The 26,797-nt window shown below is 38.4% G+C and overlaps 1 protein-coding gene across 1 annotated transcript; it reads right to left on the bottom strand.

Annotated features, from left to right (window-relative positions):
* Positions 1–316: 316 nt before the first annotated feature.
* On the bottom strand, positions 317–14,544 carry xpnpep2 (X-prolyl aminopeptidase (aminopeptidase P) 2, membrane-bound). Its single transcript, XM_044205061.1, has 21 exons — positions 14,299–14,544; positions 13,492–13,553; positions 12,698–12,808; positions 12,506–12,569; positions 11,729–11,833; positions 9,980–10,066; positions 9,675–9,818; positions 8,344–8,445; positions 7,049–7,130; positions 6,668–6,869; positions 6,195–6,284; positions 5,667–5,776; positions 5,361–5,438; positions 4,548–4,619; positions 4,394–4,454; positions 3,986–4,055; positions 3,708–3,812; positions 2,506–2,565; positions 2,326–2,402; positions 2,137–2,226; positions 317–814 (listed from the first exon to the last, which is right to left on the bottom strand). The coding sequence occupies exons 1-21, from the start codon at positions 14,345–14,347 to the stop codon at positions 614–616; spliced, it is 2,022 nt and encodes a 673-aa protein (XP_044060996.1). The 5' UTR covers positions 14,348–14,544; the 3' UTR covers positions 317–613.
* Positions 14,545–26,797: the final 12,253 nt, after the last annotated feature.

Genomic DNA, 26,797 nt, shown 5'->3' with positions numbered 1-26,797 from the left:
GAGGATATTTTATTTTATTATTTTTTAATACATTTTTAAGCTACTATTTACTATTTGTCTTTTACCTTATTTTGTACTTATTTTTACTACTGACGTCTATCTATCTATCTATCTATCTATCTATCTATCTATCTATCTATCTATCTATCTATCTATCTATCTATCTATCTATATATCTATCTATCTATCTATATCAAGTCACTTCAAGTCAAAAGTGAAGACACAAGTCCTTGGTGTCAAGTCAAAGTCAAGTTGCAAGTCTTTTATGATTTTGTCAAATCGAAAAGTCATCAGATTCATGACTCAAGTCCACACCTTTGTTTTAAAGAGAGTTACTTTAATAAAATAGAAATTATATCAGCTGGTCATACAAATGTCCAGATTAAAAAACCAAAAAGCTAAAACATCAAAAATCACACAAAAGATCATTTTTAAAACACCACAATATCAGCCATTAAATCATTAAACAAATACTTCAATTAAAAAAAAATGCTAAATTGCAGTGCATCTCTCAACCTGGTATAGCTGCTCAATAGAGACTGCATAGGGGTAACATTAAGATTAGTGTGCAAGTCTGCTGTGAATGGAGTGAGTGCAAGAGAGATGAAGATGCTCAGATGATGTTGTGGAGGAGTGCGACGGCCAGAGCGATGAGGGTCAGTGAGGAAGAACAGACAGACGCAGAAGATCCAGACTCCATTAAGGGCACTGTGTTTTTGAGCATCCAGTCCTTCTCCTCATGTAGTCCCTGTTTGTCCAGCTCAGGACCCACCAGCCTCCGGATCGTCTCATAGTATTTATTCAGCCACTGAAGCTGGAGTGAGAAAAGACCTCTCTCAATGAAAGTCATAAAAGAGCCTAAAGATGTACACTGATGGCATGAAAAAAAAGTATCTTTGTTTAATATTCCAGAAAATTGGATGAACTTCATTCCAAATTAGGACTAAACAGTGGATAACGCACAGAAATAAATAGAAATATATAATAATACTGTATCTTCCTTTTAACTCCATTTTATACAGTTATGTATCAGTAGTTTAAACCAATGGTTCCCAAACTGGGAGTCGGGCCCCTCCAAAGGGTCACACGATAACTCTGAGGGGTCATGAGATGATTAATAGGGTAGGATAGACGACAAAACAGTTATTTAAATGAAACCATCTGAGAAGTTTAGAGGGGAAATGTCTCTTTGGTGGAACTGCTGACAACTCAAAGACATCTGAAATGTGACAAGGGGCTCCAACCACACACTGCTTTTTTGTAAGAGGTCAAGAGCTAAAAAGTCTTTAACAATGCATCATATTTTATGTCATATTATTTAAATGTAAAATCTTAATCTGAAACGTAACCAGCAACTATCAAGTAAATGTGTTGAAAATATTTCCCTCTAAAATGTAGTGGAGTAGAAGTATAAAGCAGCATAAAATGGAAATACTCAAGTAAAGTACAAGTACCTCAAAATTGTACAGTACTTGTATATGTATATGAGTATATATGTACTTAGTTACTTTCCACCTCTGATCTTAATTCTGTTATTGGTGTATTAACTTTTTTAATTTCTTACCCTCAAACCTGTTGTGTGCACAGACTCTTTGGGTGAATAAACTGAAGTTGAAGAAAAATGATGAACCAAAATTGTGCAAACCAAAAACTACAGTTTTCTGTCATTGAAAATTTTACATTTTGTAAACACAATGTTCTTTTTTGTACAGTGATGCTGCAAAAAAGAAATGTAAGGTTCCCTCTTTTGATGAAAAGAAACAAAACACAGCAGTGCATTTCACACATGGTTTTGTTTGCTCAAATAATGTTTTGATCTCTGAGGTGCAGAGAAGCTGCGAACTGTGTGAAGGGGGATTTTAAGAGGAAACCAACACTTGTAAAGCAGGAAAATGAACGACTCGGTTGATGTCACACTCGCTTAGACTGACAGGTATTTACAAATTAAAACAGGAAACTGATTATATCTTTGGGGAAGTAAACTTACATTATAGCTTTTTACTGGGTATTTATTTAATGTGTTGGGTAAGCACTTTTTAGCACCTCGTTTAAAAAAACAAAACATTTTCCAGTAACTTGTCAATATACAGTACTCTCAACAAGAAGGCGATTATGCAGTCAAATACAATTTCTTACCTGTTCTGAGCTGAGGAGAGAAGTGTCAATCAGCTTTCTGTCATATGGAACCAGCGACACAGTGTCAAAGGTCAGGTAGTTATGACCATACTGAAGGAAAGAAAAGCACATTTACAAATAAAGTTACAGTTACATTGCTTATATTATGCATTAAAAGCAGGAAATCACTGTCAGCCGCTCTGTATCTACCTTTGTATGTATAGGTACAATCACAGCTACGTCTTCAATCCGGATCCCAAAGTCATTCTCCTTGTAATATCCGGGTTCTTAAAGAAAATAGTTATCAGTTTATTCCTTTAAAATGATCGTAATGTTGTGTTATCTGCAGTGGATGTGGATTTATCTTGAAAAAGAAAAAGAAAATCTCACCTATAGACGTGAACATGCCTGATCTGAAGGGAATGTTGTTGCCCTGAAAGCCAACTGGCCCTGGAAAAATATTACACGATTAAAATACAGATTACACCAAAGAAAACCAAGTGAAAACAAACCTTTCATTTGTGTACATTCATTTTTACACTTCCATTGTTAGCTGTTTCATTCAAGTTACAAACTGGGGTGTTTTACTGTACCACAATATCAATTCATAGTTTCCTGAAAACTAGCATGACATGAATTGGCAATTCAAAACAGAAAATAGTTATGTGCACCTCCCATCCTGTGTTTCCTCCTTTCGAATCAGTGGGGTCTATTTAATGATCTATTATATAATTTTTGTCTATTTAAATGTTGTATAGTATTTTTTTACAACAAATAATTTAAACATTATTATGTTATGATATGTTTTGAATATATTTTGTGTGATTACTATGACTGCTTTTTGTGATTTTTTTCAGGCACTGATAATGTATTTCATCTTGATTATGCATCGAGTCGTTGCCTTTTTCAGTCAAATAAATTATTAATAATAATTAGTTGATTAATCAGCATCTATTTTGATTATCAATTGATCACCGAAGTAATTTTTCTCTGGTCACAGCTCCAGCATTTTATATCATTGCAAACTGGATCTCTTTGTAATTTGGATTGTTTGTCAGACAAATCAAGTAATCAAATAATCCGCAGATTAATTTGTAATGACAATAATCATTAGTTGCAGCTCTACATACATGGTTAATCAGAGTGTAACAGAGTGTAACTAATATTGTTTGTTCAAGTTTGAAGTAACTTCACCGATCCTATCCATCTCCCAGAGACTCATTCTCGTAAACTGTGCAGAGTTTTCAGCTGCTTTTGTTCAAGCGTATTTGGTCACATTAGAAATGGTTGCATTGCAAAATGAAATGTGTGCTCAAAATGCTTGCCAGGTTATTAATTTGATCACTCTCACTTCCTGGATTAGCACTACAGTGTAATGAAGTTCAGTTTGATGTAAAACAGCCTCTTGCATCATAATCAGGATGCTTTTAGGCATCATAAATCATTGAAATCTGCCTGTTTTAGTAAGATGGATTTATAATTTAAAATGTGCTTTAGTGGTAAAAGGTAAAGACTATACTGAATACAATGATTCATTTCATACTGGGGTTGTAAACTTTGAAAAATGTATGGAAAATAAAAAGAGAGCATACACTCATGAACTCCAAAGTAGTTTCCAACACCATGACCTGTGCCGTGGCCATAGTTCAGGCCGACCTCCCACAATGCCCGGCGACCCAGCATCTCCATGTTTACACCTGTTGATAAACAGGTGAGAGCTCCAATCAAACATCCTGCTGCAGACACATAATTCATTCACTCAAAAATGCTCACAAAATGGCAGGTGGAGAAACAAGGCTCTCTAGTGGTGAAACTAGGAAAGGTTTCAGGGTAGAATCGTTAAACATGCTTGAATGTTGTTTTTTCCCACCTCTTGTCCCTGAGGGAAAGATGGTTCGAGATATCTCAATGTTTCCCATGAGCACTCGAGTGAAGGCCTCCTGTGAAGCGAGACATGTGGTTAATGACGGGGAAATGGCATTTTAAAGGAATATTTGGGATTATGTGGCATTAAATGTTTTGTGAGAGAACATTACGGCAAAGATTTTTACAGCCAAACGTCAAATAAAAAACGAGAGTATCTGGAACAAATCTGCTATATAGCAGAGGAGAGACACAGAAAAACTCCACTGATCCACTGCAGTGTTGATGATTAGCCATCTCTTGTGTTTTGACAGAGAAAATGTAAATATCCCTTCAAACATTCACACTGTCAATATATTAATCAGAAATACTTTATTGATCCCCGAGGGGAAACTCATATTATCTAAAGTGTTACCTTCTGCATTGCTGTGGGAGTTCCCCAGTGAACTGTCCGAGTGATGTCAGTGGTCCCGTCTCTGATAGTAGTGAGAGACATGATGACTCATTTCAAATGCAAGTGATGAGAGGTGAAACTGGAGAATCTGTGAGCAGAGTGTGTTTTTACTCACAGATACTGGCCACCAGAGTCCACCAGGTACATCTCATCAACTGTCAACCTCCGGCTCGTTTCTTCTGTAGGGCTGCAACACAAAAAAACAGGAAATAATAGCAGCACTGCAGCTCTCAAAGAGTTTCCCCTTGGGGATCAATAAAGTATTTCTGATTCTCTCATGGCAGCTGTAGCGTACTTAAAGGACCATAACTAAGTTTTAGCCCTGTAGCTACAAATAATTTACATTACTGCTGACCATTTTCTGAATGCCTTAAATTTGTAGATTGATTTCTTATCTCCCAGGTAGCTTTTGTTTTCCGTTTATTCAAGTAATTTTTGGAGGCATTTATTTGCCTTTTATATAGAATGCTCCCCCTCAGTGCTTTTTGGCTCCCCTTCCCTGTCTGTGGGACTCAGCCTGTTCACTCCTACTGAAGTTTTGTTAAAAAATAAGGCTAATACTTATGCAACTTCATAACAAAAAGACAGAAATCAGCAAACTACACCCACATACAAATTGGACTGCCAGTGGCTCCACAGTCTGGATGAAAACCTGGCCGAGCATGAATGCAATGATTGTCAGCAGTCGGCTCTGAAATCTTGGATGTCTGAGCATCCTTGAACACACCACCAAAAAGAGGTAGAAAGATCAGTTTAAAACATGATGGTATGCTTTGAAAAAGGTTCAGCTGTAACATAAGGAACCACATGCAAAACCACAGCTATGGTCCTTTAAGAGTGTTGCAAGCTAAAGACTAAGAAGAGATAGTTATATACATGTATGATCTAAATGAAAAAGAAGAAACGGAAGAATGTGAATAAATCTTACCTGTAATGGGCAAGTGCAGCATTGGGTCCGCTTGCAGAGATAGTGTCAAAGCTTGGGCCTCTGCTGTCTTTCTGTTTGCTGTAATGATGTTTATATTAGCTGTGAAAGCCAACTATGAAGTGAGTGTAATTATAACTTTTCTAACTTTTTTCTTTTAAAATTAATGAACATTTCTGAGTTTGAACTTCAGTGTCTTTATGGCTCTGCTTTTATGTTACTTTATAATATATTTCCTAGGCTCTAGAGCACTCATATTCTGACTAGTAATTTTAATGAAGTAGCAATGACATTTACGTGTGCACTCACCTGCGGCACTTATTGACGTATTCTGCAGCAGTCAGCTCAGTCTCCTTCCCCTCTGGCACTGCCTTCTCCAGCCACATCAGCAGCTGGATGACTGCAACTGCATCCCTCACCTACACAGAGCCACAATGACACACTGACCAGGAGAGTCTCAGCATCCATCACAACAACACAAAACAAAACATACAGGACTGGCAAGTCACACGACCTGTTGCAAGGCTGTTCAGACTTTCTTTCTTTAGAAACAGTAATAAATGTATCAGGGTGTGCGTTCACTGAAGTGTTCTGAAGTTCTAAATGAAAACGATTCATAAATGTCCCATCAGTCAGTCAGACTGTGAAGACTAGATTAATGAAGTCCCGGAATGATAATGGTCTCATGTAAATGTATCAGAGGCTCATATCTGGTCTTGCAAAATCAGCTTCATAAATAACAAGTGTTTATGGTCATAACCATTTGTGCTCATGTGTGCATGTACATGGTGGTGTGCTTGTGTATAACGTGAGTATGTCTGTGTGCAGCCGACATACGTGAGCATCCCTCAAGATTCGCTGCTCGGTCTCATCTTTCACTGCTTTAGTCGTCAACACAGGAGAGTAGGAGCTTGTCATTAGTTTGTCCTAAATGATGCAAAAACAATCAAAATAATTAATACAATATATCCTTTCATGCTACTTATTCCTGGAGAGGCCTAGTCCTCTCATTTACCACCTGCTTCTTCACCATGAGCGACCCCTTTCACATTGCACATAGTCATTTGAGCCATTGTTTTTATAAAAAATATTGATTAGTGCAGTTTTAACAACTTGGTTTTTGTCCACAATACGCATCAAAAATATTTATCCCAGTAGTATCCAACAAGAGGTGACTCACGACAGCTGCCTTCATGATAAAATACATTATACTGTATGATAAACAATCATTATAAAAATCATTATATAACACTAACAAAGAACGAAATCATGCAGAACAGTATCTATAATTAAATAAAATACCTGCATACCTCTGGTGTAATGATCTCATAAAGTGCATAGTTTGTGTATTCTGTGCCGATCCACACTTTAACCCCAGGCTGGGCCACATACTTCTTTAGATTATCTAGGACAGTGTCGTAGCTTTTTAACTGCACGCAGAGGGACCCGACACAGGAGGTGTTCAGGTACACCTTCAATTCCTCTGTCACTCTGTCTGTGTGGAGAAAGAGCCTGCAGATATGGATATGTGGTAGAAGGGAAAGTACAAGAAGTGGTTCATAAAAAGAAAATGCTATATGTCCTTATATTCTAGTAGATGTGATGGGAGTCACATGAACAGAGACATAAAAAAGAAAATTTGAAAGGAATCCCACATGTTCACACATGTAATCCCTGACAAATGGATTTACCAGATCTCATCCATTGTGAGCAGTGTGTAGGAGTAGAAGAAGGGATTGTATGGGATGTCGTTGCCACGCAGATTGAACAGCCCTAGAAATCAAAAATATACACCACCCCCGATTGTCAGCAGCAGCAGCTCGCACATTCATAAACATCATCTGCAGGGTCCAACCTGAGCCAAGATATGCTGTTTATATCTAATGTTTGTGTCTGACGTACGTGACTTTTTCTGTGTCCCTGTCATTGAAGACAGACTCGCTAATTCTGAAATCAGAAGTCAGGAAAGGTCTGAGGCTCAGCAGTGCTCTTGTGTGGGTTATAAGAAAGATGCTTTTGAATAATTCACTGTTTATTTGCAAAGTGCTGAACTGAACATCCCGAGTACATACAGGCAATCAAATAAGTTAAACAATATGGTTGCTGTTGATAATAAAAGATTATAAATTTCAATGGACAGATAATTCCAAATAACGATCAACCTTCATTTAAAAATTTAATCTTTGTATCTGTCTTTTGGCCTTTTTGAACATCTTTTTATGTCTGTTTCCTATATTTTTGTCATGCAAAGATCTGATTACTGTATTCCTGTCATAATCCTTCACATCAGACTGCAACAGTTTTATCCTAAAAGCCTTGGTTGCATTTGTGCTTTGTTTGTCTCCTTTTATTGTGTTGCAAACTGTATTTCCAGAGCTAGCGTAAGCAAACTAAGTGGCTATTTAGCGCCCTGCAGCCACTAGGTGGCCCACAAATTAGAATGAAAAAGAAAATAAACCATTTGGGGTTACTTTTCATCAATTTTTTAACATATTGTGCAGTGTACTGTTTTTTTTCCAGAAAACTGTTTTAATATTATCCATCTCGTCATTTTATTTTCAAACCATTATAAGTCTGGTTGTTTTCGTGTTAAATGGTTCAGGTTCTTCTTTTCATTACTGGTGATGATTTAAGCTTTTTTTTGGTGATATTATTATATGGTTTTTGCACTCTTTGTGTTTGCAACTTCTCTAAAGCCAATACTGAGCATATGTTGTTTAAAATCATCTGATATGTTTTTCTTTTTGCAATGATTTTAATAGTAGAATGTAGTTCTGTGCATTTAAGTTAATTTTAAAACTTAAAATCAATTTCTGTTTCTGTGGTGGTGACGAGCTACAATGAAATGCAATAAATACATACATTTAAAGTATCTGTAATGCATTTTTATGATGCTCATATCAATTGCATTTTTCATTAAATTCATCAGCAATGATTTATTGAAAAACTTTTGAACAGCTTCATGGACAAAGTTTGAGTTACTTACAGGCTGTTTCATCCAGTGCTGATAGCAGAAGAGCTGTTGGTTCGTATGGATTGTCCCTTATCTGATTCCGTATGTGCTCCACTTTCATCTGCCAGGACCGTTCTGTAAACAACACATTTTACTTACTTACATTGTTAATTTTATTTGCATCCACATGAGAATAAACACGTCATATTATATCTTCACCATAATTCTCTTTTTTGGCTGCTAGGGGGCAGCGCAACAAGCTGAAACACACATTATCACCTTATATTGATGATATGGTGAACTTGTTAATAAGCAGTTGCCTATTTACACATCCAGCAGACGCAGAGCAACATTATCATTCAATTAGCGTCGTGTTTGTGTCCACCTGATGAATGTAAGTCCAATATTGTCTCTCCTTAGTTCTGTTTTGGTCTCCACCAACTTTTGAGGGAAATATTTGGCTATTAAGCTACTAAATGTTCCACTATGTTCACCACCTATAGTTGCTAATGGTGTCAGTCTGCCATTTGGTGCTGAGTGGTTAGTGTACAGTGGGTTTTTAAAGCATTTTTGCTGAAAACAGCTGCCTCCTACAGCTGGAAATTAAGTTGATGAGAGCGATGAGAGTGAAGCAAAACAGTAAAGTTGCAGGCTGTAAATTCAAAACAGTGAGCTGAAAGGCACCACCTTAAAGCTGAGAGGCAGAGTCTGGTGATAATTCTCTCATCACTAAGAGCAACATCTTTCACCTTACACGTAGTCATTTGACCTATTATTCATATAAAAATATTTAGTGCTTTCTGTAAATGCGATGCTTCCTATTAAGTTCAGAAATACATCAGTGCTTTTCCAGTAACTTGGTCCTTTTCTTTGGCATTCCTGTCATTTGGAAACTGCTCATCACTTCATCGACTCTACCAAGACTGCCAAATATAAGAACAAGCTTTCATATCTAAACTATGAGACAGCATTTATAAAAGACTAAAAACCCTGTATTCTTTTTGCCAGATTGTAGTCAAATGTATACACACACACACACACACACACACACAGACCATTAGGTTTATGATGCTCTCCATTTGTTCCATTTGTCTATTCTCCGACCATAAAGACTAATAAGGCCCATGGGCGTCCAGACAACTTCCTTATCCGGAGGCTTTTCCATTCTCTCAAAGTTAGTATTTGATCTATCGGCCAGTCATAAAAACATGGCTGTTTATGGCTGTGTTTGTGGAGTTGCTTGTTGCTGTCCGTTTGCAGGTATTTATCAGCACATAGATAGGGGGGCACCACACAGGTAGACCAGCAGACTGCAGTATGTGTGTGTGCAGTACAGACACAAACACACATATGAGGAAACTCACGTATGACTCTGTCAGGCAGGCGGGTGAGGTTGTCAGGTGGGACGAGCGGTCTTTCCTTCCACACTTGGTCGACCAGGTTAGCAGGGATGGACTTGAGGCTGCGATTGCTTGACTCCAGATTGATGCTGTAGTCCCCCTGCGTTTCTAATGGAGGAAATTGCAGATCATTAGACACACTGAACCGAATGAATCGCAAGTAAACAGTCTGCGTCTGGAGGCTCCATCAATAATTTTCCATCTACTTGTGCGAGCACTTTATTGATGTTAACCTGGACTGACAGGAGGGATGGAGAATCAAGACTTACTAAGGGAGAAGAGGAAGGGATCAAAGCCGATTTCACCTCCTGGTGGAACCTCAGAGATGAGCCACTCTGCTACACTGCTGATGGACACTGGGGAACATCACACATGACAGACTGTAGTCAAGTTATTATTGACTTTAGAGGATGTGACAGAATAAATCCAGTCGGCCTACCTGTGCTTAATATTGTGACGCATCATAGCAATATTCAGAATATTTGTTTTTTGCAAATTAGAAGTGTATTAAATCGAATTAGCACAAATTGCTTTGTAATAAAATGTGGATTGGAAGATTAAACAATATGCCAGTTTCACTAAACTACAGTAAAAACTGATTACACATTGTTGTTTCTATCAATGTAATTATTATGTTTCAGAGAACATAAATACTTTTGACTAAATTAATCAGCAAGGTTTAAAGGTGCAATAAGCAACTTGTTTTGTTGTTGTAGGGCAATAAATTACACACAAAGATATAAATGATTACATTTACAAGCAGTTAAAGGTCACTTTCTGGTCCTTTGAGTGATCCATTGAATGAGACTGTTTTAAATGATTAAAACATTTAAAATAATAAAAATAACAAAAAGCACAAAGTTGTGTAATTGTTACAGCAATGAAGGTACATTATATAGTACAGGTGCATTATATAAAGTAGTGTGAGATATATTTTGTAATTACAGTTACAAGTTATGTCAGAGCTGTCAACATAACAAATCTACACAAACCCAGAGAGCTCAATGCACTGCATCATAAAGAACAAGGCTGCCGTTATTCTATATATTTGTTAATGTCAACAAATCCCATGAAAAGACCAAAACTAACAATGTGTTAATCCATCTCTCAAAACTTTGACTGTGTGGCTCTCAGCCTCAAGCACATTTGTTCCTACTGAGGACTTAAAGCTGGTCACAAATATATACTTTTATTTTTTTAAAGGGCTAAATTATTTTCTAAAACAGTTGGGCACTGTTGTTTTTAGCAAACAAATAGTTTATTTGTTGGGGATTTTCAGCAGTGGATTAATACACTCTAGTGAGTATTTACAGCACCTGGGCAATTTAATCTCAAAATAAACTACAGTTCATCTTAATGAAGAAATGTGTCACCCAGTGAAAAATATAGAATTTCAACACCCTCATTCAAGCAAATTAAGAAACACATTCAACAACTGAACAACAAATACAGAAAACACAAACAAATATATAAACGAGTAGAAGTTCAAAAACGGATTAACATGCTAGTCGTTTGTAAAAGGCTAAAGGTGTAGCCAATACCTCCAATAATATCCGAATCAGGCAATGAGAACGTTAACTAAAATGAACTTGCAGTGTTTCTGTATATGCTTGTATTTTCTGTATTTGCAGCATGTTTCTTAATGCATGTGTTAAAATGGTAGTGCAAGTTGCAGTGGGCTGAGCTCTCTGTCACAGTACAAATCCTTGACTGACGATAGCTGTCAATAGAAGCCATTAACTGCCAGTTGCCCTTCAACTAAAGCTGCTATGTAATGAATGTTGTGCTTTACAAATGTGCGAACCCCAGCATCATATGTTCAGTGTTAAAAGTGGTTTTGCAAGACAAAACACGCAGTCACTTCAGTTTGTTGGCGCGCTATTATTATCATTATATTATCACAGATGCAGCATTTGTCAGGATATTTTTAGACTTGATCATAAAAACCACAAACATTTGCTCGGCATCCATGTGTCCTGCGTTGTCATAACTAGTAATCACAATATGATCACCCCTACCATCTTTTTCCAGCTCCCAATTGCAGTCCATCTGTCTCTCAGCTTGAACCCAGTAGCGGCTGTCTGTCCACAGAGCGGCCTTGGTCTGAGTAACTACGGCAGTGCCTGGGGAGAGGCAGGACAGCTGCTGTGTTATGGACAGGGCAGCAGTGACAGTGAATTTCAAACGACTATAAATGTCAGAGTTTACTTAGAACAATGCGTGATGGGACAGCTAATCTTGAAAAGTGTATGCGTGTGGGGAGAAACAGGAAGGTTAAGAAGAAACACTGAGGAGATAGAAACCTGGCGATGTGTGGTGGATATATAATCAGGGCTTACATTATCATTCCACTGTTGTAGCCTCACATGAGACACTTAAGTAGCAACAGCTGAGTAGATCCCTGAAAATGTGACTTTTCTTTATGGAGTTTGGCATAGGTTTGGCCTGGTCTAAACAGCACTTTACTAAATTGTCATCTGTCTTCTTATCCTTTCATCCGTGCAACAGCTGAGTACAGAAATATGTATGATCATTAATTCTGTCCACCAGTGTTGCGTGAAAATAGATTTCATGATTTAACGGTCAAGTTACGAAGGAGAAGGCCGATGACTGAGAAGATGCAGTGATGCAGTGAGTGAAAGAGATGAAACCAAATGAACGAGGAGCGGGCTGTATGATGAGGATGTGGGTTGAAAGTAGAGGAGCTGCGTGACGGCGGCACTCAGACGTGGGGGGTTGAGTCATGGCGAGGAGGAGGAGGATGAAGAAGAGAAGGAGGCAGAAAAGGATTGTACCTGCGGAGCCTGTGAAGCCGGTCATGAAGGCCATCCTGGCATCACGTGGTGCAATATACTCACTCTGACAGAGAAACAGAGTAGGTTAGCATCTCTCTTTTCTCTCTCTCTCACACACACACACACACACACACACACACACACACAAGGTTTAAACCCAGATGAATTAATTATGATGGACAGCAGATGTACCAGGTGAGCGTCAGTGCCAGGGATAATGTAGGCAGAGATATTCAGGGGAAGCATTCGTTCTCGTAACTCCTGCAGCCGGTGAGTGGTATTTACTGCTGTGCTGGGGAGGTACTGTCACACACACACACACACACACACACACACACACACACACAGGGAGAGAGACAGATAGAGAGTGTGAAACGTCTTCAGATTTAATTAAAACCTGCTAAGAACTGCTGATTCATCCCCTTCTGTATCTCCCACTGTAATCATTAACTGTAGTGCATTTGCTATAATCATTAACTGTAACTGTGTAAAACTCATGTAACATGTCTCATGATAGACTTCTTTGAGGTCAATTTCATGACTTAATTTTGTAACTAAGTCAAAATAACCCTTAATTAATTCATCCTCAACACCCCAGCATGTAATATAGCTTCATTTCTGACTTATTATTTATTCATTAATCTACTGTATATAAGACGGTGTAGTCCCTCATTCGTCTGAGAAAAATGAAAAATGGTCTGAGAACTGGTTCTCAGTTCTCAGACCATTTTTCACAATTGAGAATGACTTCCGGATGGGAGCCGAAACGTCTTGATTCTGAAAACAGTGTCCAGATGACTACGAGTGAAACCTTTTCTACTACTGTATATAGTTTCTGTATATGAGGTTTGTTTTTTATGAGTAGCATTGAGGGAACTACAACCCAAATCTTGTTATAACGCTGTGTTGTAAAATGATCAATAAATCTATCTTGTATCTTAGTAATTGTCAAAATCACAGTGCTTCCATTCACAAGTTGATCTTACCGGTGGGGACAGAGAACAGTTCCTCTCAGCTTGCTTGAATGCATCAGCACCAATCGTGTTTCCTGAAATGAGAAGCGCATGATGACAAGAGACCTTGGAAAGTGATACTCAGTTGTGACCGAGCTGAGCCATGTAAGCACATTTTCAGATCAGCATAAAGTGCAGCTCTTATTTTTGTATTTTTTTGGTGACTTATCGTGTTGATTCTTTTCAGACACAGTGAGTCAGTCAGAGCAATCTGTCGAATCAATGCAGCTCAAAGCTCAGGATTTATAGGACAAAAACTTCTGGTTCAGTCAAATTAAAGGACACTGGACAAACTCAGAGACCAAACAAGGCAGATGTGTAAAAGAAAAACAAAGGTGATATCAATGACATTGACCACAACAAGAGTAATGTAAACAATCAAGATAGTTCAATCATGTTCATGTTTAGAGATGATCTGTTAAGCATGAAAAAAGGGAAGAGAATGAGACAGAGCTGTCAACGCCATCTAAGACTAATTTTATGCAAAGAAATCCTGATGAGTAAACCAATAGGCATGAAAGGAGCAGATGACAATTTCTTATGCCTCCTTTGCAAGCTATGAGTATTTTTACAGCATGACACAATCAAACCGATTACATGTATAATAGCAAACTTTTACACATGATCTCTTTTTACATTTTACACCACTTCACAGCTTCTGTCATCATCTTGAACAAATAGAAATATTGATCATAGCAGAAGATCAATGAAGGTCTTCACACAGAGAGCGGAGACTTGACACTCACACAGATCTGTGAGGATAAAGAGGAACTTTTTTACCTGTGAGTGCTGCCAGAGACAGAGCCAACAGCCAGCCACAGGAAGGCATCTTGGCAGTACGAGCCGTCACGAACAGATCCAAACACAGAGTGGCTACAAAGCAGGTCCTCCGATGTGTATGCAGCGTATGTGAGAAATTGTGTGTGGGTGTCTGCTAGTAAGTGCATGACTGTCCTCTCTCTCTCTCTCTCTCTCTCTCTCTCTCTCTCTCTCCTCCTCCTTCTCCTCCTCCTCTGCCACCATTCACTAGCTCCTCTCCCTGCGGACTTCTGATAGGAATCATGAGCAGTGGCTTAAGGGGTGGCTCTTGGTTCTCAGAAACTTTTCTTTGCTCCCTGACCTTGCTACAATGTGCCAAGCCACAATGGATCCCCCCCCTCCCTCCTCCTCCTCCGCATCTCATGGAGTTGCTCAATATTTTTGATTGTATCATGATGCAACTCAGAAGCTGAGGATCAGGAATTCCCACTAAGATGCACACTTATTTAGCACATGTGTTTTTGATCAAATAAACACACACTTGTACTGTTTTTATCTTAATTATTTGCACCAATATGACATGAGAGATGCCAACGCTGCATTCAACAAAGCAGTATTACGCTCAACAACATGCACAAGGCTGTTTACACATAGTGCATAAGTGACTGTGTGTGACTGGTGAGTATTTGTCTGTGGATATGTGTAAATGTAGATTTTCATGTTTGTGAATTTTCATATTTGCACATGAATGCATGTACGATTATAGGCAAGTCCTTGTAATCCTGCAGAGATTTCGATAGAAAACGTTTGTGCTTTCGGTATTTTTAAATCCTTGATTCAAGCCAAAAGTATAATGCCAGTTAGCTAAAAGAAGGAGGAGGAAAGATGAGAGGGCAGAGTGTATGAGGAGGAGATTTATTACAGCAGCGACAAATTAGTCTGTCTTCAAACATTTTTATACAATATATCTTATTTTATTTTAGTGGAATTTGTTTTACATCATTTTATTCTGGCTCAGTTTAAACAGATAGTTCGACATTTAGGGAAATATGCTTATTTGTTTTCGTCAAGAGTTAGATGTGGAGATTGATACCACTCTCATGTTTGTTCACCAAATATGAAGCCACAGCCCGTAGCCGGTTAGCTTAGCATATAGACATATAGGAGAAACAGCTAGCCTGGCTCTGTCCAAAGGTAACAAAGTTTGCCTACCAGCACCTCTAAAACTCACTACTTAACACATTATATCCCATTTGTTTAATCCATACAGTAAGTGTAAAAGTGACAATTCGCTGTTTTACAGGGGTTATGTGCATTACTATTTGTTAGCCACGCGCTATGACTTCCTGAAGTCTTGTCATCAGTGTGAGGTTGCAGAGACTCCAGGATGTCACTATTACATTTGGACAGAGCCAGAGTGGCATAAACCTTCTCAATTAATTATTCCTTTAATGTATTTTATGAATCCTTATTTTTCCATTTGCATTTATTATTGTTGGTGTTTAATTTGCTGCCTTCTGTGAAGGACTTTGTAACTTGTTTTTTAGAAAGTGCTCTAAAAATAAAGATCATTATTATTATTATATAAACAGACATACGATCACCAGGCCAATTAGTCAGTGCAAAGCAACTGCAAATCTCTACAGAGCCTCAGAGTGCTCTGTTACTGCTGGTTTATTAATCCGATGCACCAGATTTATGCACAGACATACATCTTACTGATATTGCAACTACCTGATGTGAATACATTTTTATTAGGTAACACCTCTGTGATGCACTGAGATCCAGTAGCTTTGATCATGACTTCAAAACCTGGCAGACCTTCAGACTACAGTGCTGAAATAAGACATGGGTAATATACAATGATCACAGAGCTGTGTCTCTTAAATTACCTCTTTTTTCATTACAGGTATAAAATTATAAAGGTGTCTGTGGGCCTTATATTCTGTGAATATGAAAGGAAATTGTAAAGCTGGTAGGTATCAAACTTCCTTCAAATCTCATTAAGAGTCCCTTTAATTTAAAATTGCCCCTTTTTTTCACCCTGTGAGATGAGCTCAGCTGACCTTTTTAATTAAAAACAAAAAGTATAATAGCGTCCTGTGTTTTATGAACAATTAGATGGTTTTCATGTCCTACTGGTTATAGTTTGCTCGTATTGGTGATGGCGCTAGATGAAAAGTTAAGGCATCACCAAAGTAATTACAATTCATCCTGAAGGACATGAATATCTGTACCAAATTTAATGGCAATCCATCCAATAGATATTTCAGTCAAAACCTCAAATGTCAACCTGGTGGTGGCGCTAGAGGAAAAGTCAGGGGATCACTAAAGTCAGTAGACTTCATCCTCTGTGGACCATGAATGACCGACATTGCCATCGCTAGAGCCATGCCGCCAGCATATTTAAAAACAACAAATATAAGAGATTATTTATATAATAAAGTAATACAGTGCCATAAAATGTTGCTCATGTGTTACTTAAAAAGCATGTGTACCATATGAAGAGTTCGTTTGCATCCTTAATCAAAACAACCCAACACCATTTTGACTGATATTTCCTGGAGTGCACAATAAAAAACATGATTTAGGAAAATTAATAAAAATGGAGATATCTGGTTATGTAAATTAACTCTTCATATGAAGATGTTTTTTATTTTATAGCAAGACAATGCTGCATGCATAAATCTGCCATAAATCAATGTAGTTCTGCAGAGTCACCCTCAGAGCAGTGCCTGCTTTGTTATTGCTCAAAAGAGGTTTTTTTTAGATATAAAATGACCCAGATATTGAGTTGGGCATTTTATTATCACATTCAGTTAAAGGCCACGGATACATTGGATACACTCTGCCATCTGATATGAGTTCTAATCAGTGTGAAAGCCACGCAGTAAAAAAACCACATATTTTAAACCTGTAAGGCTTTTGAGACAGATTATACATGGCTCAATGTAGCTCACATTAAAGAAACCCCAACAGGATAATAACAAAAATACAAAGGATTTACTCTTTCATTTTAAGAAGAAATAGGAAAATAATGCTGTATGTGCCTTGTGACCTGCTGTTTACTCCATTTTATGCTCCTTTGAAAAGAAGGAATCACAGATTATTTTCACTGAGGGGCAGCAGGAAAGGTGTAGAGCAGCTTCTTTCTTCCATGACACATTTGCAAGCACCTGTAGTCAGATGTAGCATTGTAAATTTCTACAAGCTTTAAATGTGCAGAAGCCCTAGTGGATTCACAGACTGAGCTGCTAACATGAGAAAGAGGAAATGGCTGACAGATTTGCTTTGGGTTCACCTTATTGCATTTTACATTTTGACACAAGCCTGATTGACTTTAGACAACTAAAAGAATAATCTGCTACTGGCCACCAATCCCTTCTTTCTAAGAAAAACATTGCCTTTGCAGGTGAACACTGAAGGACTCAAGCATAACCATGCCATATCTCATAAGTGCTGAGTACAAACCAGAGATGGGCCAGTGTATTATGACCAGTAGTGTACATAATAAATGCAGTTTTTCACCCATTCATCTGCCACTGTATGTAAAGAGTGAGTGTGCAGTCCAAATGCAGTTCTTTCGTCCCCGAGCCAAGCACAGTTGTGATGAGAGGGGCAGGTGATGAACGTGACACTCCAGTGCAAATCTTGTCCACACACATGTTCCACTGAACAAGGCTGTTGATCCCACAACATTTTAAGTAGAGTGCACGCCTGAACATAACCCTGTGATATGAAAATGGATATCAGATCAGCAAATAGTAGCCGAGTCCCTGCTCAGACAGGGGCTTGTAAAACTACTCTAGCGTCATCCTGGACCTACATGAACTATGTTTTAAGGCATGAAGGAATTATGGGTCATGGTAGAAGGCTTGGTTAATCTTGCTAATAATATTTGTGATTGTTAAGTAGTGTGTCTGGGCGTATAATGACTGTTTTGTGTGACTTACTAACTTGTCTTGCGATTGCCTTGTGTTTATGTAATTTGTTCTCAGGTCTCACTTGCAAATGAGACTGTGATCTCAATAAGATGTCCCGAATAAATAAAGCTTAACAAACAAACTAAATATAAATGCTGTCTTAAATGACAGTGGCCCGAGAGAGATTTTGAAGGGGCTTTAAGAACCCATCTCTTTAGAGAGGGCAGAGGAGATACACACAAGATGAAAGGCGTAGAGCAGCCTCCCTCTTCCATGACACATTTGCAAGCACCTGTAGTCTGTTTGTAGCTTTCTAGGTACAATTGCATTGTAAATAATTTCTACAAGCTCCTCATGTGCAGCATTGTAGCGGATCAACAGACTGTGCTGCATATATGAGACAGAGGAGGTGGATGACAGATTTACCTTGGGCTCACCTTGTTGCACCCTCTAAATCCCCTCCTATAGTACACAAGTGACTCTTTCCCAAAAAGGAAAGACAAGGAGGCTTCATTGTCCTGTTGTCAAGGGAGAAATTGACAGAGGGCTGGCTCCAGGGATGGTAATGTCAGGTTGGTCGATTTTGGTCCAGACTGAAATATTTAAACAAATATTGGATGGATTTCCATAAAATTTGGTACAAACATTAATGGTCCCCACAGGATGAATTGCAGCATCCAGACCTTTCATAAGGACACATGTTCCACGTCCAGGAGCCTGCAAAGTGATGCTGAGACCCCCTGGACTTGGATAAAAAACAGCAAAAGGGAAGCAAATGGAAATTATAAATGAATGGAAACAGTAGATGAGCAACAGAGTGGTGAGTTTGAAATGGCTGTTGTTGTACTGATTAAATCAGTGCAGTGGAAATGTCCATTATACTGAATTTATTAAAACATCAGGTAAACATGGAGGAAATTCTTGAGTTTGTATCAACAGCAAATTAAGACAGGTGCAGATCAAAAAACAGGGAGACTGGTTCTCTCTGCAGTTGGGGTAAATCAAGGTCTCAGCCAGTATTTGAGAATTCATTGTATTCACTGGCACTTCAACTTGGCTTGTCTCCCATCCCTATCACACACTTTACTGCATTACAATATTTGTGTTCCAAGTGATCAATATTCAGTGAACAGCCACAGTACCTATGCCTTATAATGATCGAGCAATACTTAATAAATAAGTTCTTGTACATAACAATAATAAAATAAAAGAAACGCCTCACTAACTAAGGTCCCACTTGCTTCCCTTGTTTTGCAACCACAGTCAACTTAACAGTGCGTTCAGTAAAGCCTCTCTATTGCTTTGACCTTGGACCAAAACCTGCATCACAAAGGGAATAGAGAACTATGATACACAGCTGTTAATGTTTGGCCACGTCTTTTATATTCCATTGAAATGGGAAACTGTATATGGGTCAATAAAACCCAGTATTGGTCATACAGCATGTTTAGTTTGCATAATTCCTTGATAACACAGATAACAAAGAGCAGCACATGGACAAGCAGTAAAAGTGATTATGCAACTCAAAGGTTGTAAACTGTTGATGGGAAATGGTTGTTGTCTGGGGACCCTTGAGGGTCCTTTAAGAAACTCAGTCTCAGTTTTATTTCATTTAATGACGTGAAGTCTGTGAGCGTCTTCAGGCAGGGTTTTGCTGTTACATATTCATTGTAACATTTATCCAATGCACCGTTTGCACAAGGGGATGCACACATCATTGTTCTTGCAGTGTGCTGTTAACACTGTTGTGACGAGCATAAGTGGGTTGCTGTTGTGAATCCAGGCTGACTACAGTGGAGCTTTGCTATCCTAAATTTGGCAACTTGGGACAATGATGCCTCCTAAAGTTTTCTCTGCTGAGAGACGAGGGATTACTGTTTAACTTCACTAAGCTAAGTTGTTGATTGTGTTAACATGTAAGTGGATGTTTGGCAGGGTTTTTTTTCACTCACTGTATGCAGATCTGCTTGTGTGTGACGTCTTAGCTTCTGCTGCCTGCTAATTTGTGCAGTATTTGCATTGGTATTAATTGTAAATTAATTTCTTGTATTTTTCTTTTAGGTGTGACACCAAGTGCACTACTAATCTCACACACAACATACTCTAGTCGCTGCAGCAAATATCTGTGACACCCATTCCAATAATCCAGTCAGTTTAAGATGTTGATATGCTGGTGCCGCAATACTCCTTTGCAACTCTGCTGTAACACTTCTGCAAACACTTGCTGCTACCAAGACTGCTTTTGCTCTTCATAAACATTTCATAAACCCAACATCCACCTGTAGGCTTTGAATCTAAATTCACCTAAAGGAAAGTTTAATATTGTCACTCCTCAATATTTTCTCCACTGAATGTGGTATATATGCTTAACAGGAGCGATGAGGTCAGTGTAGATGCCAAATATAACTTCATCTCTGTTTTGAATTAACAAATTAATTGCATGTGAGTTGGCTAAGTGAAGATTAAGTTAACAAATTGACAACATGATTATTTTACACAGATGAAAGTCCCCACTCTATCACAACTACAGTGTAATATGTACTAAAAATCCCACTGAAGGTCAGATCAGGTATTAAGTCTTACAGTAATAAATAGGGTCTGTGGTCTACAGTGCACATATTTAATGGGATCTAAAAAGTGTGTGAGAACACTTGCTTTACATCAAAAACAAAATGTTGACACAGTTTTTGCATTAGTATTTAGTAACTCCAAGTGACCAGATGGGGGCGTAAGAGCTCCATTGTTATTTCTTGCATCAACAGAGAAATCCATGTTGTTAAGAAATGTGAAGCTAATTTGTGTGTGTGTGTTTTTGTACAAATGCACACAACTGGACAATTACACAAAAGTTACATTTAGCAGAATATACCTCTGAAGAAAGAATATGTACCTAACTGTAAAATTCATACAAATTCCCAAAGATGGACATCGTAGTTAGACAGTAATAGAAGCCATAAAGTACTTTCACTGTTAAACTAAACACAATATATTTATATTATTTCTCAGAGTGCAAAATACAAATAAAAAAACACATTTTTGTTTTTTTGTCCTAATTCCACACTACACATCAACAGTGTACAGTATGTACTATACAGTATTTGTTTTTTCTCTTTTTGCAGTTTATTATACAAGAAAACAATATACTTGTCCATTTTGTGTTCACAGGAAATGATAAAGGACTTACAAATGTCAATCAAGCTGCATCTTTGAAAGGCCAGTGTGAATTAAACACAGAGAAAGCAAATTGTTGTTTTTTTTAAAGATTTAAAGGCCCCCACAGGTGTTTTAAATATTTGCCTGATTAGACCTCTGCTCAGGTTGAAGGTGGACAGAGCTACTCTGTGAATTACATGAGGTTACCAAACGCCTTGTACTAATAAGAACGATAAAGTTGTAATTTGTCAGCCTTATGTCATACGACACAAGGCTGACATCCCCCCTCACTCTCCTGTCAGTTTTGTTGAATATTAATGTATGTGTGGTCTGAATATGGTGATTCACTGATTTTTGATAATCCTGCTGTCTCTGGTTTGTTATTAAGGAACACATTTTGAACTCATCAGTAAAACCTCAATGGCTACATGTTTTGTAGGATGATGCTTTACTTGGCTGGGCAAGAAATGGGTGAGTGATGGTAAAGTAATCATGATGAGGGATTACTTAGTAACTTATCAGTTTGATGCACCACTTTTCTTGAGGGTGCAAAAAGAGTAACTAATGTTTAAGTAATTAGTAATTAATGAGTGCTGGTGTAATTAGTTTGGTGCCGGCTGATTCAGAGTTAGTCATAAAACAAGTCATATGTAGACAGATATCTGTAAACTAAGCATTACATAATGATTAATTAATGTATCTCAAAGGCAGTTCTCAGTAATTAATCATTGACTACATTGACATTGACATACTAGTAAGCTTGTGTTGTCGATTTAGGACAAAGGATATACAAAGTGCTGAACCTGGTAGGGCTGGAAGGCAAACAAGAGAAAAAGTGACCACTTCACCAAACATGACCACAAGGGGTCGCTAGTGTCCAACGTATTCCACTTGTAATTCTCTCTTCAGTCTCAGTGAACACCCTGTTCTTCAAAAATCTCCCTCCGTTATAGGTGCTCTCATTCACAATATACATAAATTGGACACAAAGCCATGTGCATGTGTGTGTGTGTGTCAGGGGATTCAGTGTCTGTGTCAGCCATCAGCCATTCTGCAGCCTGGTGATGAGGCTCAAAGTTATGGACCAATATTAATAAATGGTAGCCCTGGCAACAGTGTTCAGTGTGTGAGTCAGAGGAGCTCAGGCAGAGGGGAAGGCAGGTCTCTGAAAACCACCTCCGAGGCTGGCTGTGAACCAGTGTCACATCTGTGCTGAACAAGAGTTAGAGGATGGGCTGAATTATAATCAAATCAACATGAAATAATTGCATCAGTGAGCTCTTACTGTAGATGAATCCTTTTGGGTTTTGGCACTGAGGGATTCAGAGATTTGTTTGCTTTGTGTCGTTTATGTCAACACACATCAAACACACAGCACTGTAAACCAAAGCAATTACATTTAATGACTTGTGCAGCAGTGTTTGAATGGTTTGAACAACATGAAGGATTGGAGTACAGTAAACAGTTGAGGGAATACAACATGGGTGTTCCCCCCTGCTGCCCTGGGATTGTTGGGATGCACTGTGGTTGTAATGCACATTCTCCTGTCTCTCTGAGGAGTGGATGATATTTTTAAAGTGACCATAATGGTTGTTGTGGATTTGTAGGGTTTTTATCTAGGTATAAATCAGTTAAACTGCTGCAGACAGTGGACGCCAGCCTCTAGAGCCCTACTAGTCTTTCTAATGTGGTCTACAGGGGGACAAAATATTGTATAGTGTGAAAGATAATGAGGAAACCTGAAAACAAATTGAGAAAGAGAAAGGCCATAAATATGCAGAAGAAAAAACAGTTAATTAGTTGCAGTCCTGTACTGTTATGCAGTCGTATCGAGGGTTGTGTGACTTCAGTCACGTAAACACAGTGCAGTCCTGTATGCAGCTGTCAGTCTCTGTATAAAGTAAACAACAACTGGCCATGTTGAGGTCACTCACTTCCAATCTTCGAGCTGCCTTTGTTTGCTGTGCCACTGCAGAGGCCCAGGGAAGCTGGTTACAAATCTTGCCACTTGCTCAAGCTACATAACACATAAATATTTTTGCACTGCTCAAGGCAGATTTTCTAACTTCATATTTGCTCAAAAAGGCTGGGAGTGTGGTTTTTTTAATGACAAACAAATACAATGTGATTTTTTTTTATCAGAGCTTGTGATCCATTGCTAGTTAAAAATGTTGATTTTTAGCCTCTTTAACTAATTTGTTTCTCTCATAGTCAAAGCTAGGACAAACTAATATACAATGACACTCGTCACACTAATCTCCTGTCAAACATACACTACACAGTCCTGGAATATAGTCACTGTTAGAAATTGGCAGCTTACAACTAGCATGCCTAAAATTAGACAGATTAGTACACAGGGCTGAGCAAAAAAAACAACTTAAAAAGCCCATAGTTATTATATTGAGGGTTATCATAAACCTCACTAAGCCAATCCTAAAGATCCAGCTCTTTGAGTCAAAGGTTAACCTGAAATTGTATGTATTCTGGATTGATAGTATTATAAATAAATAACCCAAATTATACAGATCATTTTTAACCTTAGAAATTCATTTTGACTGATATTTACCATTGTCAATGTACAGTTTCTGTATCAAGTTAAAACAGTGCACGATATCTTTTTTGAGCAGATTTCATTTGAGACAAGCAGTGATCATGATTCTTTTCATCTGTGCCATAAAGAAATCCCAACATCTTGAAGAAATTAGGAGATTTCAGCACCAGCGATATAAAATAGGTCTTCTCTTCTTTTTTTTTTTACGACACAATACATAATTTGGGGTGCTTTGGCAGGGAGGAATATCTCCTCCTCTCATTGTGATGACAAAGTGCTCTTAAATAGAGCTGGGAGCCCAAGTGAAACCAGATTGTTCAGAGAGATAGAGGAAGCAGAAGATAAACGGTAAATCAGATGCTGCTGGGAGACAAAGGTTTGCAGCCAGAGATTCACATATGAGCAGGAGTAACACCTTTGTGCAGTAGCAACAATCAGGAGAGTTATAGCTTCTGTAAAAATCAGTTCTGTATAATGTTTGTGCTGACATTTTCATTGCACTGCCATATACCACTTTCAGGATAAGTTTCTGAATGTATGCTACAGTAAATCATGGCATTCACAGCAGATGAACAAGAGTCTACAGCCAGTCTAGCAGCTTTGTGAGGCTGTGCTTGAAAACACTGGTGCTTTGAGCTAAATGCTAACGTCAGCATGCTAACATGCTTTCAATGATAATACTAAAAGTTTAGCAGGCATAATGTTTACCATGTTCACCATATTAGTTTGACATGTTAACACGCTAACATTTGCTAATTAGGACTAAACACAAACAGCTGAGGTTGGTGGGAATGTCAGTAACACTTTACTGTAACCCCCCCATTTCTTATTTATAAGCAGTATATAAGCATTTAATAAATGGTTTATACACACTAAAAGAAAAGTGTTACTGTATGTAAGTAGTTTTCCAACCAACTGATGTGCTAGAGAAGAGATTAAGAGATAACCAAAGTAATTACAATTCATCCTGCGGGGAACATGAATGTCTGTAACAAATTTCATGGCAATTCATCCAATAGTTGTCCACAGACACTAAACCCACCACAAATTTCAACCTTATGTTGGCGCTAAATCAAAAGTCAAGTGATCATCAAAGTAATTAGGTTACATTTTCTGGGAACCACAAGTTTCTGTAAAAAGTTTAATGCCAATCCCTGTGGTAGATGTTGAGATATTTCACTGAACAAGTGAAAACTTTGACCTGGCGCTAGAATAAAAGTCAGGGGATCACAAAAATCATTTGGATTTATTATCTGGGCACCATGTACAAAATTCCATGGCAATCCTACCAACATTTGTTGAGATATTCAGTCTGGAACAAAGTAGTGGACAGAGCAACATTGCCATCCCTAAAGCTACGCTGCTAGCATAGCTAATGAAAAGGAAAATTTCTGTAGCAATTTTACCCAACAAAATGCGATCATTGTGGAGTTTCTCATTTCTCATTCAATTGACGACAAATGAAATTCAACACCAAATCAGGCTGTGGAGATGGTATTACATGGACTGGAGGACTCTTTACTTTAAAGCAGGAATGCAGATAGAATGACAACAGAATTTGCCCAGTAGCTGATGATGGAGTCCTGGGTGTGATTGCCTGTCGATTCAGCTGCAGATGAATGAGCTGGCTGGCTTTGATGCTGCGGCAGGTCACATGCCTGCTGTCCCTGTGTATGTATGTGTGAGGTAATGGGGAGTGAGATAGTGAGAAATACTGGGATTACTGGAAGGTTGGGGGCTGTCAGATGAGATAGATGCAAGACTTCTCCTTTGGCGCTCAAATCACAAACACATATACACACACAGAGGTGGAGGGGTTTTAGTCCCAAGGCGCCAATGCTTCACTTACGATGCACAGACACACACACGTGTTTAGATGTAAATGCACATGCACACTTACTCACAATAAAACAGATGTGTGCGTACGAGCGTGCATGCCCACACACACAAATGTCAGCCATGCAGTCAGCTCTCAAACTGCATACATCCTACTGGGCTGCGCTCCAATCAGCAGGATTAATGAAGAGGTATCGCATTTTACAGTAAAGCAGCGTGTGGGGCTCTGGGGAACAAATGCCTGGAGTCTGCAATTCCTCAAGTCTGTCTTCAATAATGTAATCGACTTTAGGGTTATGAGATAGCATGGTTAAGGCAATTTGCAGAACTTGGCACGGTTGAATAATGTTCCTTAACAAGACCATCACATGCAATCTGCTACTTTCCACAGACCATAGATCCTCATGAATACCTACTGTGTAAATACTGTACTGTTGAGAAGACGCATGTTGGTGTAATATGTCAGAAGGTATTTGGTGAAGGAATCCATGATCCTTTAAGAGCTTTTGTGAACAGAATTAATAACTTAATAAGTGTTTCATTTAAAGGTGTGTCCACCTAAAATCAGTGAAGCCTGAGCCTTGAAAAACTAAAACAAGCCTGGAATAACCCCAAAATTGCTGCCCACTAACAGCTCAGCTTTAGTGATGAAATATCAAAGGAATACGGACCACAGACACTATTTCAGCTCAGGGCTTCTGCTGTGGTAAATCTCATGGTTAGATGAGGTTGAAAATACAATCATTTAGGTTTTTTTGACAGTAATCATGCCCACATTCAAAGACTGATTTTGGGAAATGAGATCAACTTTGGTTTGACTGAAATTGAGGTCAGTGTACAATTACCAGTGCCACTCAAGAAGTAATGGCAAATGTTTGAAGTGTTTCTCTCCTGAAGTTTGACTTAAGTAGCTTTTCTGTACTTGATTCCATTTTTGTTTAAACAAGCTAGCTCATTCAGTGGTTTCTGTCAAGGGCACGGGCTGCTGTCATTTTGGGAGGCTAAAAAATGCTGGCTGATCCAAATGCAGCTGGTGATGTGGTGGCATGTTTAGCAG

The sequence above is a fragment of the Siniperca chuatsi genome, linkage group LG8 (genome assembly GCF_020085105.1).
Source record: "Siniperca chuatsi isolate FFG_IHB_CAS linkage group LG8, ASM2008510v1, whole genome shotgun sequence".
Lineage (NCBI taxonomy): Eukaryota > Metazoa > Chordata > Actinopteri > Centrarchiformes > Sinipercidae > Siniperca > Siniperca chuatsi.
The sequence above is the reverse complement of the archived record's forward strand: the minus strand, read 5'-3'. Positions and strand labels throughout refer to the sequence as shown.

Excerpts from the sequence above, each read along its gene's own strand:
- xpnpep2 (XM_044205061.1), bottom strand. The coding sequence starts at position 14,347 with ATGCCTTCCTGTGGCTGGCTGTTGGCTCTGTCTCTGGCAGCACTCACA. Across the intron at positions 3,813-3,985 it reads CTTTCCCTCAGGGACAAGAG|GTGTAAACATGGAGATGCTG; the intron begins GTGGGAAAAAAC and ends GTTTATCAACAG. Across the intron at positions 2,403-2,505 it reads AGGCATGTTCACGTCTATAG|AACCCGGATATTACAAGGAG; the intron begins GTGAGATTTTCT and ends ATTTTCTTTAAG.